At 37.8% G+C, this 14,930-nt stretch overlaps 2 protein-coding genes across 3 annotated transcripts in view; one reads left to right on the forward strand and one right to left on the reverse strand.

Annotated features, from left to right (window-relative positions):
• Rb1 (RB transcriptional corepressor 1) overlaps positions 1-14,930 on the forward strand; it is a 133,809-nt gene that overhangs the window by 58,893 nt on the left and 59,986 nt on the right. The window lies entirely within an intron of this gene.
• Positions 11,657-12,326, reverse strand: LOC125348280 (39S ribosomal protein L30, mitochondrial-like). The gene has a single exon (XM_048341382.1). The coding sequence runs from the start codon at positions 12,223-12,225 to the stop codon at positions 11,743-11,745; it is 483 nt and encodes a 160-aa protein (XP_048197339.1). The 5' UTR covers positions 12,226-12,326; the 3' UTR covers positions 11,657-11,742.

Below are 14,930 nucleotides of genomic sequence, written 5' to 3' on the forward strand. Positions count from 1 at the left end.
TATTGTAGATGAGGAAATGAATACTAGAGAAGTTTAATAACTTGCCCTGCACAAATGAAACAGTGGAGCTATGATTTAAACCCAAGTCTTTGTGGCTCCAAAGATGAGTATCTGAATTTGGAGAAAGGTTAAGGTCACTTAAGGGGAGAATGTTGTCTGAAAAGAGAAGACCACAGACAGAATCCTGAGAAGCTCCAGCCTTTAAACAAAGTGCAGGAAAAAGAATATTATACCTTACATAAGAGATTGAAATAGAAGATATTAGAGTCATTAAGAGAGAGCATTGTAAAGCCTGAGGGAGTGCTTGCTGTTTCAGTCACTGTGGAAGCAGCCTCGGAGAGCTGTAAAGTTCTAGTAATAATGACCAAAAAAAAAAAAAACCAACAAAAAACAATGACAGCATGGAAGACTGCTAAATGAAAGAGTGGGGACAGGATGAGATGCAAATAGTGATAAAGAAGTGGAAACACTGATTATATATGGCTTTTTTAAAACCAGAGTTTTGTCTATGAAGGCAAATACAGATTAACAAAAGTAAAGACAGCTTGAGTGGGATATAGGGGAATAGATAGGAATTAAATGGAAACGTGTTGTTCAGAGTGTTCTCTATTTATGGAAAACAATATAGTGCGTTCAAACAACTATTTTACTTAGGAGTTTGTAGGTCAGGGATTTAGGAAGAACTTGGCCATTTATCTCTGACCACATGGTGTCAACAGATGTCTGGAGGTAGAAGTGTGCTTCCATGGCACTTCTTTACTAACACATTTGATACCTTGCTGCTCCTCTGTACACTTGACTTTCCTCCTTTCTCCTTTCTTCCTCTCTTCCTCCCTCCTGCAAGTCACATTTTCTCTTCCTGAGATTCTTGTGGAGAAACTGACCTTCTTGGTATTATTCAGATCTCCATCTGCCATTATTTTTCTTTTTCTGCCATTATTTTCTCTTGTGTAGGCTGTTAGTGAGGATTCTTTAAACTTTCACAAATCTAGAAGTGATTGAAAGATATTTGGCTGCATATAGAATTTTAAATTCAGGTGTTTTTTTTCCAGTGTTTTAAAAACATGACTGCTTTCTTCTCGTATGCATTGTTCTGATGCAGTCTGCTGTGTATTTGTTTTTCTGTGTGTAATAGGACCTAACATTCAGGTTGCTTGCAAGATTTTCTCACTTAAAAATTGCAATTTTAAGGGATTTGATTATGATGTGCTCTGATGTGCCCCTCATATTTCTTTTGCTTAGAATTCTGCTTGGATATGTGAACTTACCGATATCACAATTGGAAATTTGGGCCATTATTCAAGATATTTTTGTTGGCTCCCCTTGCCTTTTCTTTGTGCATTTTAGTCGCATAAATATTAGGTTTCTTGACATCCTGCAGTTTATTGATGCTCTGTTGTTTTTTTAAATCAAGGTGCCTTTTCTATATTTTGTTTTGCATGATTTATAGAGTTATGACCATTGATTTCCCCATCCCATTAGAAATGTCTTAATATGATATTTCTTGCATCTACTACATTTTTAATGTAAGGTACTGAATTTTGAATCTCTAGATTTGCTTGCAGCTCTTTTTATATCTTTTAACACATTTATGTTCTTTTACCTTCTTGAAAATATGAAATACAGGTATTACAACTTTTTTTACATCTCTCTGTACTGATTCTAAGGTCTAATTCCTTTTATGTCTGTTTGTATTAACTGCCATTTCTTCTATTTTTTTGTACCAATACTGGAGTTGAACTCAGGGCCTCATATTGTTGCTCAGCTTTTTCTGCTTGTGTTTGGCACTCTACTAATAGCTTTTTCTAGTTAATTGGAGATCTCAGATTTGCTGGTTGAGCTGGCATCAAACCTCAGTTCTCAGAGTGAGCTTCCTAGTAGCTTGGATTACAGGTGAGAGTAGCTGGTGCCGGGCTATTATTTTTTCTTTTAAAAATTTTGTATTTTTGTTGGACATGATGGCTCAGACCTATACAATGAGCTTTTAAGAGAAATTAAGATGATTTCAGTTGAAGGCCAGCTAGGGTAAAAAGCTGTATATTATGTGAAAAAAATAACCTAAAGCAAACAGTGCTAGAAGTGTAGTTTAAATGGTAGAGGGCTTGTCTAAAGCAAGTGCAAGCCCTGAGTTCAAACTTCAGTCCTACCAAAAGAAAAGAAAAAGAAATCAAACACATGTCTGCCTGGAAAACATTAGATGTTGACTGTTTTATGTCCTAGCCATTTTCATAGTTCTCTTTCTATTCTTTAGCTGTATTATGGATACAGCTAAATTATTAATAACAACTTGATCTTTTCAAGGCTTCATTTTTTTCTAATGCTTTTAGACAAACAGCAGTCTACATAGCTAATTTCCTTCTGTGTTCTCTACCTCATGTTATAGGTAACAGCCTTTTTACTTTAGCTAATGGAAATTAGAATTCCTTTGTGCCCCAGGTCTCTGTGGGTGGTTCTGCTCTTTCCTGTGGTCTTTCCCTCCTATTGTGCAGTTCCCTTGCTTACTGCCAAGGTGACTCTATTTAGCATCCTTGGTTTCTCATCTCTGTTATTTTGGGTCCATTGGTGTCCAGTTCTATTTCTTTTTTTATGTCATGGCCTGGAAACTGTTTCAGTAAGCTGTGGCAACAGTGAGGCTCACCAGTGGTTTTGCATCTCTCAGAGATCGCAGGCTGCCTGTTCAGTGCCTGAAAATTGTTGCTTCCTTTAAGTCTCATTTATGTCCTTTAATTTTGTAGGTTTTTGAACAAATCTGGTCCCTATTCCTTTCTTTATCAGTACTGACAGAATCAATGAGAATGAGTTTGTGACTGATAAAGTACTTACAAATATAAAATACATATGCTTAAATGAATTTTTAGAGGATTATTTCTGGCTTCCTACAGTAAATACACTGAAGTACTAGTTATTATTTCTTCATTCTAAAATTTAAAAAGTACCACAACTGAATCTCATTTAAATGTCAAATTTAATTGTCTCCTTAGATTGGATTCTGTTATTCCATTTTTCTGTGGTCACCAAACATTAATAAGTTTCTTCTTGAAGTTATGTTAGTTTTGATCAGCACACTTTTACATAAAAAATTGACAATTTCTTTCTAATTATTTTTCAGTTATTTTTTCCAAATTTTAAGGAAGGAAAATATATCAGTACAGTGATAATGACTAGCTCCTATTTTTGGAATCCTTATTTGGTGATAAACTTTTTTTCCTTCAGTATTCTTTTGAAATGTCAAACTTGACAGGAAGTGAACACAAAAGGGAGAAAAGCCTGTGGCTCAGAGAAAGCCAAAAAAAGGATATCTGTTGTCTGTTTGAATAGTGGGTCATTAACCTCTGGAGTACTTTGCACAAAGGTTTTAGTATTTACCATGGGACACTTTTTTTTTAAGTTTCTCTTTATAAAATATGTGTCAGGAAGGCAAATGGATTATAAGATAATGGTTAAGTCACAGTTAACCATTAGGACAGTGAAACAATAGAGGTCATACAATAGCACAACAACTATGCCAATTTGTTTTAAAAATCATAATTTATATTTTATTCTTTCTGAAGGCTTTACATTTTCTCACCCTGACCCAATTTATTCCTGATGTCATGTTCCTAACTTGTACAATCAACTTGTAGATTCTTAGTTGACTTAGGAGATTTGACTTCACTATTCAAAACAAATTATTTTATTCAAAATACTACTTTGGCTGGAAATATGGCCTAGTGGTAAAGTGCTCGCCTCGTGTACATGAAGCCCTGGGTTTGATTCCTCAGCACCACATATATAGAAAAAGCTGGAAGTGGCTCTGTGGCTCAAGTGGTAGAGTGCTAGTCTTGAGCAGAAAGAAGCCAGGGACAGTGCTCAGGCCCTGAGTTCAAGCCCCAGGAATGGCAAAAAAAAAGAAAAAAAGAAATACTACTTTGCTTCCCAATACCTCTATTTTTCCATTACTTAAAAATTTAAGCGTGAGGCTGGGAATATGGCCTAGTGGCAAGAGTGCTTGCCTCCTACACATGAAGCTCTCGGTTCGATTCCCCAGCACCACATATATGGAAAATGGCCAGAAGGGGCGCTGTGGCTCAAATGGCAGAGTGCTAGCCTTAAGCGGAAAGAAGCCAGGGACAGTGCTCAGGCCCTGAGTCCAAGCCCCAGGACTGGCCAAAAAAAAAAAAAAATTTTTTTTTAAGCGTGAATGTCAAGCAATCTCTCTATCTTGTTTTCTATAATTTAGACTATCTATCTATCTAGTTATTGCTATTACCAGAGCTTGAACTCAGAGCCTCACAACTCATTTGGCTTTCTTGTTCATAGTGCTCTACTACTTGGGCCACACCTCCATTCTAACATTTTGCTAGTTGATTTGAGATGAAATCTTAAGACCCTTTTGGCAGGGCTGGCTTTTAACTATGATCCTCCAGATCTCAGTCTTTTAAATAGCTAGGATTACAGACAGGAATCACCAGTAACTATATAATTATTTTTTAGAATTTTATTACTAAGTGGTTGTATAAAGAAATTATAATTCCTTAGGTTATGAATGCAGTGCATCTTCATCAATGTCATCTCTTCCATCATTCTTCCCATCCCCACCCTCAAGTTACAGAGTTCAGTTTTTTACATAATGTACATTGAATATAATGACTGCATTTGCTCAGTCTTCCTCCCTCTGTTCCTGTACTTCTAACCCATTGCCCCCTCCCAAAATATGTTTTCATATCCTGGTATTTATTTTTTAATAAACAGTTGATTAGTTGTTCAGGGTAGTTACACCTTTGGACTTCTCCACTAAGTCCTATATTTATTTGTTTAATATTTTACTATGCCTTTCAGATTTAATTATTTGAAAAATCCATTTGAATTTACACTTCCTTTTTATACCATTGTCTTCCTCCTGGTCTGGTCTTCCACCTTTTTTGGTTGGGGTTTTTTTTTTTTTTTAGATGTATTTTTTTTGTCTTTTCTTTTTGGTACTGGAGATTGAACCCAGGAGGTTGCACTTGCTAGGCAAGCACTTTGCCACTGAGCTACATCCCAGCCCAGGTCTCCCACCTTTTGTGCTACCATCCACCTTGTTTTGTCCTTTTTTTGCCGTTAGTTTTCCTGAATGTTATTCATGATATGTTCCTGTTCAGAAACCTACAGTTGCCTCCACTGCTCTCCAGGAAATCTAACATCTTTGCTATGATTGTGTCTTGTTTTCACCGCCCTATTCATTCCTCATTGCCGTCTCTGGTTCAGACCACTTTATCCAATGAGAGGCAGCATACCTATTATGGGACATGGGATTAGAAGGCATTATTTTAGGTCTTAGCACTTCCACGTACAAGTTAATGTTGTTATGTGTTAGTTTCTTCCTTTGTAAATGGAAACATTTACATCTTTTCTGCTGTTGGTGGTCATGCTGAGGATGGAACCAGGGCCTTGTACATGCTTAGCTCTACCACTAAACTATGATCCAACTTCAAAAATTCAGACATACCAACAGATTAAGGTCCTTTAGATTGTATATGTCATTCTTACAAAGCCATTTAATGTTCAGAATTTATTGTCATTACTGAATAAGAATCCATATTCCTTTGGGTTGATTTAGGATTTATAAAATACTCAAGAAAAATACTTCTTGTCTTTTTTTTCGGTGCTAGTCCTGGGGCTTGAACTAAGGGCTGGCCTCAGTGCTAGTCCTGAGCTTTTATGCTTAAAGCTAGCACTATACCATTTGAACTACAGCTCTTCTTCTGGCTTTTTTTGGTTTTAATTGGAGTTAAGAGTCTCACTAACTCTGCAGCTAGTCAGGTTTTAAACTGTGATCTTCAGATCTCAGCCTCCTGAGTAGCTAGGATTACAGGCATGAGGCTGCCCAGATAAAAAGTTTTTTAAGAATGTAACAGATCTCATTTTCCTGTTCTTCTTTCGTCATTTGCCCCCATTTCTCTCCTCTTTGGACTTTACATCTATTTTTAAAGGAACTGTAACTTGCCCACACTCATATATACACACTCATATATATACATTATGATATATATGAGACAGTCTTTGGCCTTCAAGGAGCTTTGAATGTAGTAGAGAAGTAAATCAGTGTTGAAAAGAGTAGTTATATGTGGATGGGAAAAAACTTCAGCAGGTTTGGAATTGTGCAGTGATACATGAGGATTAAAGTAGTGCTAAAAGTTATATTGTAGAGTAACTACCTATCTTTGTAAAAATGAAAACCTAGTGCTATTGGTAACGTTTATTTGTTATAAAAGTGAATACACCAGATAATAATTATTATTATTTGTCGGTCATGGGGCTTGAACTCTGGGCCTCTGTGCTGTACCCGAGCTCTTTAGCTCAAGTCTAGCATTCTATTACCATGAGCCACAGCACCACTTCCAGTTTTCCGGTGGTTAATTGGAGATAAGAGTATCACAGACTTGCTTCCCCAGGCTGGTTTTGAACTGTGATCCTCAGATCTCAGCCTCTGGAGTAGCTGTTATAGGCATGAGCCACCAGTGCCCAGCTACACTGGATAATTTTAAGCACAATTTTCTTTTTGCCTGTAGATCAGTTTGAACTCCGAGCCTTATGTTTTCTGAGAACTGGGGCTTGAACTTTGAGCCTCCCTCTCTTGCTTGTTTTTATTTGTTCATAGATGATGCTCTACCATTTGAGCCATGCTTCAGTCATTGTTGCCTTTTCAACTTAGGTCTCATCTTTTCCCTGCCATTTTAACACTGCTTCTTCTACCTGTGTCTCTCATGTAACTAGTATTACACATATGAACCACAGTGCCCACCCAGCTTACTGGGTGATATGAGGTCTTACTAACATTTTGTCTGGCCTGGCCCTTAACTACATTCTTCCTAATTTCTGCATCCTGGGTTTCTTGGATTAGGCACTAATTATTTTTAAATGTATATTTACATAACATTTTTTGAGGAAAATATTTTTTATATTGGCAGTACTGGGGATTTGAACTCAGGGCCCCCTTCTCTCATTGATACCACTATAACATTTATTTGGGCATATGGAATATTATATAACAGATAAAACACATCAATGAATAAATTCTAAATAGACTTCTAAAGTTCGTAAGAGAATTAAGATGCCTAGATACAGAGTAAATGTAAAAACAAACCAGGATAGTAACTCAGTTCATATGAATAATTATTTTTATTTGACTAAGTATTCACTGAAATGTACATAGAAGTGATTGCTTTAAAAAAGATCCAAGAATATTGATGAAGTGTTAGAGTACCTGCCTAGCAAGCACTGAGATCCTGAATCCAAAATCCTGTAGTATCAGAAAAGATCCAAGAATATAAGCTCAAGTAAAATAACTTCCTTCTTAATTATTCATGATCAACATACAGCATTAAATATGTTATTTCATGATTCCACACATTATAAAGAAATCCAGACAAGCAAATAGACAAGAAAACATAAAACACAGGTAGCTATCATAAATCAGTGCAAGTCTTCTGTATTAAGCCTTCTTTTTTTTTTTTTTTTTTTTTGGCCAGTCCTGGGCCTTGGACTCAGGGCCTGAGCACTGTCCCTGGCTTCCTTTTTTTGCTCAAGGCTAGCACTCTGCCACTTGAGCCACAGCGCCACTTCTGGCCATTTTCTGTATATGTGGTGCTGGGGAATCGAACCCAGGGCCTCATGTATACGAGGCAAGCTCTCTTGCCACTAGGCCATATCCCCAGCCCTGTATTAAGCCTTCTGTAAGCACAAGTTTTTAAACTAAGTCTGTTTACAGTTGAAACAAAATCTTTGTATCTACACTTTTTCCAAATGATTTCTAGTACTTGAATCTTCTTTTACACACTACGTCTATTCTTTTCCCTAAGGATTTGCCCCCTCTTTAACCTGAAATTGCAGTTCACTGTGGAGGAGAAGGCACTTTACCCCTCATCACTCCATCATCTGTACTGTACCTACTTCTTCTTTGTGGCACAAAGAAGTAAAGAAATTCAGACTGAAAAACAAAATGTAGTAACTCAAGAATGCCCTTTAAGTGGCTTACAGAAACTTTGTTTAGGAAGCAATACTTAAAACCAGCTCATCACTCCCTTACTGTTTCCTTATACAGATTAGCAACAGACTTACAATGTAGGAATAAGAACAGGCAGTATTCATAGTACTCAAAATATATATGAATTAGGAACCTTAAGGAGATAGGTGGAGATGGGAAAGTTGAAGGGATAATGGAAGAGATGACTGTTCAAAATGCATTGTATACAAAAATTGTATGTTAAACTGACAACTGTTCTTTAAAGAATAGCTAATGTTTTTATGTATGTAGAGGCACTGTAAAGGAGCTTACATTTGCTAGACCCTTTACATTTTCCAACTTTTTGCATTATCACAGAAGAAACATGCACAGAGAAATGGAGATACCTTATTTTGTTCATAAAACTAGCTGGTGGTAATTAGCATTTTCATTCAGCCTCTGGGTTCAGACTGTACTTTACGCTGCCTCTAGGTGTATATTAGCTGACTGTTTGAAATTTGGGCTCTCAGAATTCATTTCTTTGTGTTTTATCTGTGCCTGCCTCTTTCCTTGTGTGTGTTACTCTGTTGTGGCAGAAGGAATTGAGCTTTGGATCACAAGTCTGGAAGGATAAACACTGTTATCTCTGTTTAATAGATAAGAAAAACTAAGGTTCAGAAATGTCATGTGACTTGCTTTGGTGTAGTTCTGAACAAGTATGTCTCACTATCTCAGTCTTTCTCATTTGTAAACGAGAAAATAATGCTGATCTTTTAGAGTTGTGAGTAATAAATGAGCATATACGAATGATAATCAGAAACATTTCAGTTGTTATTTCTCTTTACTTCATTGCCTTTTCCATACAGTGATTTCTAAAGAGCAGAGAACCAAAAACACATTTTCAGTATTGGACTTGTTTGTCCTGCCTTTCCTTCTTGCCCCATATACCCTGTCACCTTCTCAAAGTGGAAAGAATTTAGGGGGAAAAGGGTGTCACTGAACTCCATCATTGTTAACTGTAGGCCAAGTTGCTGTTACACATCCCTTGGAATTTGTTATATTGATTTATGATTCATGTCAGTAATTAATTAATCCTGACATGCTGTTCCCTACTCAAGTACAAACAAGAAGGAGACAACTACAGAATAGCTTGGAAATAGCTCCTATGCTTAGCCTGTGGGAACTGAAGAGCACACATCCTCTTAGTGGGACCAATACAGATACTGATCTTAAAGGCTTCCTGAATACAATCTTAAGAGTTTTCAGTTTAAACTTGTTATCTCTTCTTCACTGGAATTGTGAGGATGGAATTCTGAATATGCAAAAAACAAAGAAATACCTTAGGCGGTATCTGTCCTAGTGGTTTAGCTTAGTGAAAAGCTCTTTTGTATATCTACTGGAAGACATACTCAAGGACTTGAGTATACTAGGCAAGCACTCAATCATTGACTTATAACCTCAGCTCTTGATTTTCTGAAGGAAGGTCCTTGTTATGTAGTCTAGAATGTCCATTAGTTTAAAATCTTCTTGACTTAGTCTCCCAAGTGCTAGGATTACAGGAATGAGCCATTACAGCTTGTTTCTTATACTTTAATGATAGTAAGAAACACTGAAACTTAGCAAGAATAATAAAAAGATAGTGTGTGCTGGTCCTGAGCTTGAACTCAGGAACTAGACACTGTCCCTTTGTTTTTTTGCTCAAGGCTAGCTCTCTACCACTTAAGCCTCAGCTCCATTTCTGGCTGTGTAGATAAGAGTCTCTAGGACTTTCCTGCCCAGGCTGCCTTTGAGGTATAAACTGAGTAGCCAGGATTACAGGCATGACATGCTGGTGCATGGCAATAAAAATGGTTTTGAAAATACAACCTTTTGTATTATGTTTCTTATCACTAAGAATATTGGATGCCAGGCACCTTGGGATCACACCCATAATCCCAGCTACTCAGGAAGCTGAGATCTGAAAATTGAAGATTTAAGCTAGGCAATCAAATAGAGAGATGCTTTAGTTAACTAGCAAGAAGTTGAATCTGGAAGTGTGGCTCAAGTAGTAGAACCAGCCATGAGTAAAAAGCTAAATTACAGCTCAAGGCCTAGTGTTGGCTATTTTTTATACTAAATACTTTTTTGGTACCAGTGCTGGGACTTGAACTCAGCTTTGATCTCATTTGAATTTCTTTTTTAGCCATGTCTCTAGTCTAAAATTTTGTGGGTTAATTGGAGATGTATCTTCACAGACTTTTTTTTGCTCAGGGTTGGTTTCAAACCTCAATCCTTGAGTGGCTAGGATTCCAGGTGTTAGCTCTCAGGTCCCAGCTAGTATTATGTACTTTTAGGCCACTAGCTAACTTATTAAAACTCCCTTATATGGAAACAGGCTCTCTTGAAAAAAAAGTTTTATCAGTTAAATTCCAGTAAAGAATGACTTGCCTGTAGGGATAGAACCTGGTAAAGATTGCCATATTAATGTAAAAATTATATCCTTGACCTCTGTAACTATTTTTGTATGACCAGCTCTATAATCATTTGTGGAAAAACTATATGTATCCTTTTTTAAACAAACATGTCAGTAGCTTATAGTGAATTACACATTTTTTTAGTCTTTTGATCTGAAGAAATTTTGAGACCACAACATAAAATATAACTGTTTCTACTGAACAATTATAAAATCAATTATTTTGGCCATTAGCAAAAATTACATGTTTGAGCTCTGAGTCAATTCAGTGTTGGGTCCTTAGTAGTTTTCTTTTTTTTTTTTAATTTAAATAAACTCTGTTTCTGTTCTGTTAGGTTTTTAAAGTAGGTAGCCGGTAAAGGAGAACACCACGTGGTATTCAGGCTGGAGAGAAAGTTTATTACCGAACTGCTGGCCGGTGGCCAAGATGATCCATGGCCGGAGAGAAGGGAGAGAGACAGGGACCCCCACCCAGCCCTGCCTTGTATCTAGGGCAGGGGCAAGGGGTGTGGCCAGGTGGATTAGGAGGTGACCTCAGGGAAAGGGGAGGTAACTGCCTCCAGGTCTGCAGGTTACCCAGGTAACTGGGTGGAGACTTAATGAGGTGGGGGCATCTGCATGGAGCCCTCAGGGAGAGGACCTAACATTCACCAACCATTATTTAGAAAATCTTTTCTTCTGAAGAACGTAAATTTTAATTCAGTGTGAGAACTTTTTTTTTTCCTGCCATATCTGAGGCTTCAACTCAAGGCCTCACACTCTAGATTGGCTGGCTTACTCTACTGCTTGAGCCACTCCTGTAGCTTGTATTTTTGCCAGTTGTTTTGTATATAGAATCATGTAGTCTTTTTTCCATTGGGCTGGCTTTCACCTGCAATCCTTAATCCTTCAGATTTTAGCCTCCTGAGTAGCTAGAATTACAAGTATGAGCCATCTGTGCCTGGCCAATGTGAATATCTTATATTTATGTGATTCTTTATTTTTAAAACAAAGAATTGTGTATGAATCATAGGTCTTTATATCCTATTAGAGCTAACAATAAACTATAAAATGAGTTAGGAAATTATCCTTTTATAAGGAAAGTTAAGTTGAAGATTATATTGTTCATAAAATACTTAACAATATTGTGATATAAACCCCCTTTGTTATGACTCAGCTGGAGCAAAAGGATTTTTAAGTGGTGTGACTTTTCTTGTTTTATTTAGACTATGATACTACTTCCTTTCTCTCTGTTTTTTTTTAATTTAAAACATACTTTAATGAGAATACTTTGTCATTGACTTTAGATGAAAGACACTTGCATTTCTAATCTGCAACTGTTGTGGCATCAGGACTCTGCTCCTTGCTTAACAGGCTTTAGATGCCACTGCACTACTAACTCCCCTGTGCTTTTGAGACAAGTGTTGGACATATTCTCTTCTGTTGGAAGTCCTTGTGGCAGCTTCAGGGGCTTGATTCTTATCAAGTGCTTGACTACTTTCAATTTTGCATTCGCCGAAGGAATGTTCTTGTGGACTTGAGGGGTATGTGCCTTTTGTAATCCAAGCATCTTTATAATATATTTTTCCCAATATGGACGTCTTTGTGTACTTCTTATTCTAGTAACAATGTGTAGCTTGTGAGGGTGCTGTGGATCCCTGCCATACTTTTCATGGTCTTCAGGTGAAGCCTGAAACACGTTATCTGGAATTCTTGATCTGGTAAATTTATGACGAATCCAATTTGTACCAATGAGAGACTCGACGCCTTTTGTTGCAGTCTGTAGTTGGCCTGGGGGTATCTGGACTACTGAGCGCAAAATCCCCGCCATAGAGGTAGTACTGTTCTCTTTAGAGGGTCAGGGTGAAGAATGCAGCATTTACAGAGCCCAGCGGGCCGCAAGTCCAACCGCCATTGCCCACCGAGGGGACGCCGAACCTTTCTCTCTGTTTTGTTTGGGGTTTTTTTTTGCCAGTCCTGGGGCTTGAACTCAGGGCTTGAGCACTGTCCCTAGCTTCTTTTTGCTCAAGGCTAGCACTCTACCACTTGAGCCACAGTGCCATGCCTGGCTTTTCTTGTATATGTGGTGCTGAGGAATCGAACCCAGGGTTTCATGTATACGAGGCAACCACTTTACCACTAGACCATATTCCCAACCCTTCCTTTCTCTCTGTATCCAACAATTTTCCTGGTTCAAATTTTTTTTTATCACACTGCTTTTCACATACATTTACATCCTTTATATCCAAGAACCCTGCAGTAATGATAGAATCTCTCTCTCTTTCTCTCTCTTTCCTCACACGCATGCGCGCACACACACACACAGAGGAAACTCAGCAGGGTTTAAGACTATGAAGTGGAGAAGTATGGAAGGAAGTCGAGATGTTGATTATCTTTTGAGAATAAAATTCTAGGGAGAATTGGCTGGAAGTGTGGTTCAAGTGACACAAGGCCTAAACTTCAAACCCCAGTACCCCAGTACTGCCAAAAAATAAGTGAGGGTCTCTTGACTGATACAACAGAGTAGATCACAGCACAGAATATACACAAGAAAAGGCTCTGATGGAAATTAGAGTCTTAGTCTCCAAACTTAATGTAACAAATGCAGAATAGGACGTTATCCTGATCAAAATTATCCTGATCTAAATCTGGAGGTAGCAATTTTGGGCAAAAAGTAAGGCCCACTTCAGCTAAACAAGCTGGATGTGGTAGTTTATGCTTGTAATTTCAGCTATGTAAGATGCAAGGATATGAATATTGTGCTAAAAGAATGAGTCACTTTACCTGAAATTAAAGCAAATAGAGCTGAATACATGGCTTAAGTGGCAGAGTACATATGCACAACAAGTGCTAGGAAGTACCATCCAGAAAAAAATTATCCAGAGTGCTTGTAAAAGCACAGATTATAGATTTCTGGGTGCAGTGTAAACGTTTCCAGTATAGGGTTCAGAAAGTTGTGTTTATAATGTGCATTCAGGAGATGCTGGTGGTGTTGGTCTGGATGTTGTATGTTGAGAACTACATTTTGAAAGCAGCCCTAAGCTTGATGTAGAGTTGGGGCTGAAGACCCTTGCTAATTGGCACACAGCACAAAGGGTACAAATGTAGATGCTCTTCATCTTACGGTGGTGTTATGGTCCAATTTCCCCTTTGATTTCAGGTTGAAAATACCATAAAGAAAACAATGATAGAGCACCTACTTAACAAGGCCCTGAGTTCAAATACAAGTACTGCCAAAATAAAAGAGTGGAAAATTTTCAAAGCTTGATGGAAAGCACACTTGCTGTGCCATCCATGAATGCAAACATATTTTGGTGAAAATTCATGATTAAGATAACACAAGAGCTTTCAAACCAACTAAATTAGGAGAATATGATCCAAATTAGCATTGCTGTTTTTGTCAGGAATACTGTATATTGGATAACAAAATTCTTTCTGACCTATACTGTCAAACTGAGGTCAAACAGTTTTCAGACAAAGAGATAGCTTATCACCTGACTGTCATTTTTGAAATGAAATTACTACAGAATGCACTTTAACAAAAATGAAAAAAAGAATTGCAAAAGGGGAAATCATGGTCTTAAAAAAAAAAAAAAGAAAGCAAGGAATATGACCTAGTGGCATGAGTGCTTGCCTGGTACACATGAAGCCCTGGGTTCAATTCCTCAGCACCGCATATATAGAAAACGGCCAGAAGTGGCACTGTAGCTCAAGTGGCAGAGTGCTAGCCTTGATCAAAAAGAAGCTAGGGACAGTGCTCAGACCCTGAGTCCACGCCCCAGGACTGGCAAAAGAAAAAAAAAAGGAGCCAAGCTCTGTTTCTCATGTCTGTAATCCTAGCTACTCAAGAGGCTGAGATCTGAGGATCACGGTTCTAAGCTAGCCCAGGCAAGAAAGTCTATGAGACTCTTATCTCCAATAAACCATTAGAAAACTGGAAGTGGCACTGTGGATCAAGTAGTAGAGCCCTAGCCTTGCGCTCAAGAGTTGAGGGACAGTACTCAGGCCCAGAGTTCAAGCCCCATGACTGACAAAAAAGAAACTGTTACAGGAGTGCAGATATTTTTTAAAAAGAAGGGAGTATATGTTTTGCCTCATCCAAAAACCCATAGCTGAAAATAGAGTTAAACATGGTAAGGTAAAGTATTTAACTAAAGACATACCAGCACCAGCAAAACCATGATCAGAACTCATGTCCTTCTGTTAATATGTTTAGAATGCATCATGTAGTTTTATGGAAAGGTCATAATTAATTCACTAAAAAATTTATAAGAAAATTCAGGGGGCTGGGATTATGGCCTAGTGTTAAAGTGCTCGCCTCGTATACATGAAGCCCTCGGTTCAATTCCCTAGCACCACATATATAGAAAAAGCCAGAAGTGGGCACTGTGGCTCAAGTGGCAGAGTGCTAGCCTTGAGCAAAAAGAAGCCAGGGACAGTGCTCAGGCCCTGAGTCCTGAGTCCAAGCCTCAGAACTGGCATAAATAAATAAGTTAGTAAGTAAATAAATAAGCAAATTAATTAATTAATTAAAAG

The sequence above is a fragment of the Perognathus longimembris genome, chromosome 3 (assembly GCF_023159225.1).
Source record: "Perognathus longimembris pacificus isolate PPM17 chromosome 3, ASM2315922v1, whole genome shotgun sequence".
Lineage (NCBI taxonomy): Eukaryota > Metazoa > Chordata > Mammalia > Rodentia > Heteromyidae > Perognathus > Perognathus longimembris.